General features: G+C 35.7%; 1 protein-coding gene across 1 annotated transcript; it reads left to right on the top strand.

Moving 5' to 3' along the window:
- The first annotated feature begins 1267 nt into the window (after positions 1–1267).
- Positions 1268–3432, top strand: LOC114269351 (F-box/LRR-repeat protein At1g67190-like). Its single transcript, XM_028210660.2, has one exon. It carries the CDS (start codon positions 1962–1964, stop codon positions 3219–3221), a length of 1260 nt encoding a protein of 419 aa, XP_028066461.2. The 5' UTR covers positions 1268–1961; the 3' UTR covers positions 3222–3432.
- Positions 3433–4396: the final 964 nt, after the last annotated feature.

Below are 4396 nucleotides of genomic sequence, written 5' to 3'. Positions count from 1 at the left end.
GGTGGTTTGATGGTAGGAGAGGGTCGGTTTGCATCTTTCTTCTAAAATTTGGGGGCAAAATATAATTTTTTTTAAACTTTTTCCGTTTCAAATGTGACAGCAGGGGAAAAATTGATACGATTTCAAAATTTGGAGGTAAAATTGAAATTATTCGAAATCTAGGGGTGTAATTGAAAATCGAGGCAAGGTATAGAGGTAAAATTGATTTTTTTCTTAAAGAATAATTGGATCTGTCAAGTAGGGATAATTGCATAGTAGAATTCCTCTCATGAATTGAATCTATTGTCATAAATCAAACAAAATCTCACTCCTTATAACTTTGAAAACAAAGATTGAACGACCCACTTTGGTACAAATTGAAAAATCTAAAAACCCTCGAGATAGTGATCTGTGATTGTGATTCAATTTAAAACAACGAATTGTAATCTCAATCAAACAATCAATAACAAATCGACACAACGATTTAATGTGGAAAAACTACAATTGGACTCCCGGGCCAAAACCACAAAATAATCTACTAAGGAGATAAAAAAGAATTACACAAGAGAACTCTCAATTACCTAGCGAATTCATGCCCGAATTGAACCGAACTCGATGTGCCTCTTCTACCATAAATAGGTCAATCGCTCGAGCGCAACATCTACAGCTCGAATAGTAAAACATGTTTCCTAGAAGTTCAAAATGCAGGCAGAGATACTGGATGAACTATTTCACCGTTCGAGTGCAAGAAAGACCACTCGAGCGGTTAATCAACCTTGACTTCTTTCTCAGCTTCGGGGGCACTGCCCCCTGATCCTTGTACTTAGTCAGCAAAATAGTAAACAACGAATGCTTAAATCAAAATATGACATGTCAGCATAAACTCCTCTGTATAGACACAACTTGGGTTGGATTCACATGTAAAGTCTCATAACTCATAGATACAATAGAGCGAATAAAAATACAAGTGAATAAAATTTTGTCTAATGAAATTGTCAGTTATAAAAACCTAACAGATTGGATAAATTAATATTCCTTAATAATGAAGGGATCTTTGTGTAATTAACATTTTGCATATGACTCAAGGAAATTCTACTCACTCTCTATCATATGTATTCTTAAGTTATGTAATTATTTTTAATTATAATTAATTTTCTTTTTTAATTATGATTTATAAAATCTTTAATTCTTTGATTAGAATTTTTTCTTTTTAATTATAAGTACATAAAATTATACCATTTTCTTGGTTATACCAGTACACCCCTTATAAACATGGAAATTTCAAACGGTTGTTATTTCTTTTTCTCTCTCCCACTGTGTCATGGTTGGCGGATCTCGCTCCTAAAGTTGCTCTGTGATCAAGCTTTCTATTGACCCACTCTTCATCTCTCTCTCTCTCTCACGAATCAATCCCCTCTTCCCACTATCTTCGCTTTTTCCGAACATGCTTTATTGCTGGAGCGTCAACACCCTGCTCCTTCAATCCCACCTTTTCTTTGTCGCTTGCAGGTTCTTCCAACAGACTTTTACTCTTTCTGATAATCAATCAATCAGCTTTACTCGTGTTTTTCTCAATTGGGTTCCTTTGAATCTCGCATTTTATGTCAGTTCTCGAACTGGGTTGGTTTTCTTTGTTGCATATATTGTGTATATTTTCGTCAATATCGAATTTAATTTTCTAAATTGTGATTGGTTTGTTGGTAGATTTTGGAATTTCAAGGCTTTTTGTGAATACCAATGTGTATGTAGTAGAAAAGGTTTAGATCTTAATTTCTTGTGGAATCTTTTTAGCATTTGATTGTCTTGTGCAAAACCCAGATACCATCCTATTGGGTATTCAACAATTACTCACTGGTTCAAAGTTTCAAACAAGTTGTTAGTGAATGGTACTTTGATGATGGACTGTTCAAGTTTTTCACATTGACAGTTCGGTTATTGTAATCTGAGTAATCTGAATTTGATTGATCTTGTGTGAATTTTACATGGAGTTCTTACCTGTTGAAGTAATTGGGAACATATTGTCTCGTCTTGGAGCTGCCCGAGACGTGGTGATTGCTTCTGCAACGTGTAGGAAATGGCGGGAAGCTTCGCGCAAGCACCTTCAAACACTTTCATTCAGTTCCGATGATTGGCCTGTTTATCGTGATCTCAGTAGAAGTCGGCTTGAAATCTTGATTACACAGACTATATTTCAAACAACAGGATTACAAGGCCTATATATATTTATGGATGATGTTGATGAGTTCTCGGCTTCCACAGTTATTGCTTGGCTCATGTATACTAGGGAAACTTTACGCCAATTGATTTATAATGTCCGGACTACTCCAAATGTCAACATTCTTGACATATGTGGGCGGCAAAAACTCGAAATATTGGTTTTGGCTCATAATTCAATCACGGGGGTTGAACCCAATTACCAGAGATTCCCTTGCTTGAAATCCCTTTCTTTGAGTTATGTCAGTATCTCAGCATTGGACCTGAATTTGTTGCTCGTTGCTTGTCCAAATATTGAGTATTTGGCACTTGTCAATCCTGAAATAGCAATGTCTGATGCTCAGGTTACCGTAGACCTGAATAGTCTAACCTTAAAGAGTATATATGTCGAAGCAATAAGTTTGGACAAGTTCATATTGGAGGCTGATAGCCTCGAGTCTTTGCATTTGAAAGATTGTGCCCTCGAACTTTTTGAACTTGTTGGAAAGGGGACTTTGAAGCATTTCAAGATTGATGATGTTAGTGTTATACAACTTGACATTGGTGAGGCAGTTGAAAATCTTGAGAATGTAGATGTCAGCAATTTTACCATTGTGTGGTCAAAGTTCTATCAGATGATATCCAAGTCGTCCAAATTGAGAAGGCTTCGGCTTTGGGATGTTGTTTTCGATGATGAGGATGAAATTGTTGATTTGGAGACAATTGCTCTTTGTTTCCCACAGTTAAGCCATCTCGCATTGAGTTATGACTTAAGAGATGGATTGCTTCACTACGGTTTGCAAGGCTTGTCTCGTTTGGAGAATGTGATTGTATTGGAGCTTGGATGGACAGTAGTTAACGACCTCTTCACGCATTGGGTTGCGGGTCTGCTTAAACGATGCCCAAATCTTAAGAAATTAGTCATTCATGGGATTATTTCAGAGGCCAAAACACATGAAGAATGCCAAATGTTGGCCAACTTTACTTCATCCATTGTGCAGCTCATGAGGAAATATATGCATGTAGATGTGCAATTTGAATATGAATAAAGATTCTGGAAAATGCCTGGGTGGAATTATGAAATTCAAAATTTTCTTTAGTGTCAATTGTGCAAGCACTTAGGCAGGTAATGTTTGCTGCATGTGGAGCCTGAGCGTTGTGTTTTGTTCTATATGGTATCTGCAATTTCTGTGTTTATATTGGTAATATCACATAAGAAAATGATTCATTTCAATTTTTTTATTATTTGTTTGATTTCAAGCCTCTGGCTTTTATTTTCATTGTGGATTGAATGGTCTTACTGCTTGATTACTCCTTAGCTTTCTCTTTCTGTTTTAGTCACACTCATGTCCACACCCATATGCACAAACACAATATTTTTTTTCTTATCTGTCATGCATCCTGTTTTCTGGGTCCACATGTGTTTTTGTCTGTTTTTTATTTATTTATTTTTTCTGGTGCTCTTGGTTGATGTTTCATTGGTGTTTGATTTCATCCTTAGTATTCTTGCTTTATGGGGCTGTGCATTCTTGTCTGCATTGATAATAGGTGGCTATGAACCAAAAACCTGTTGTTTACTTTCTCAACCTTTAATGAGAGTGTGTTAGCCACAATGATAAACCTAGTCAAGATGACACCTTTTAGTCACTAGAGAAATGACTTGTTGCATATTATTGTGTAATATGAAATTTTAGCACTGTTGTGATTTTATCATAATAGAGAAAAAATGAGTACTTGCTTAAGGTGTCATATTCTTTGATGAATAGCATTCTAGTTATTTGTTGCAATAGATTGGGGTTGGGGCTATGTTCTATGATTGTTGTTTTTCTGTAGGACTTCCGAGCAATTCACTTGAAATGTTAACTCTATCTTTATAGTCATAATTTTACCATATAAATTGCAAATTCTAAGGTCTACTTGAGAAAGTCAAATGCCTAGTTTAGTGAAGCTAACAAGTAAGGCTACTGCTGTTCTAATTTGTGCTAAAAAAACACGTTTGGTTTTTATGTATTTAGTTTTCTCCTCTTCCGAAGTACACTTGATCCATTAGAAGCTTAGCACTTTCCTTCTCATCTTCACGAAGAGCTAAGCTACTAAGCTAGCAGTTGGGCATGCACTTGAAGATTGAATTGAAGGAACCTAGTGTTGACAATGAAGAAAATAGCAAAGGGTTTGATTGATTATCTCTATAAAAAAAGAAAAAATGAAAAAAAAGCATTGAAAC

Source organism: Camellia sinensis, chromosome 14 (assembly GCF_055761805.1).
Source record: "Camellia sinensis isolate YWXY chromosome 14, ASM5576180v1, whole genome shotgun sequence".
Taxonomy (NCBI): Eukaryota; Viridiplantae; Streptophyta; class Magnoliopsida; order Ericales; family Theaceae; genus Camellia; species Camellia sinensis.
The sequence above is the reverse complement of the archived record's forward strand: the minus strand, read 5'-3'. Positions and strand labels throughout refer to the sequence as shown.

Excerpts from the sequence above, each read along its gene's own strand:
- LOC114269351 (XM_028210660.2), top strand. The coding sequence starts at position 1,962 with ATGGAGTTCTTACCTGTTGAAGTAATTGGGAACATATTGTCTCGTCTT.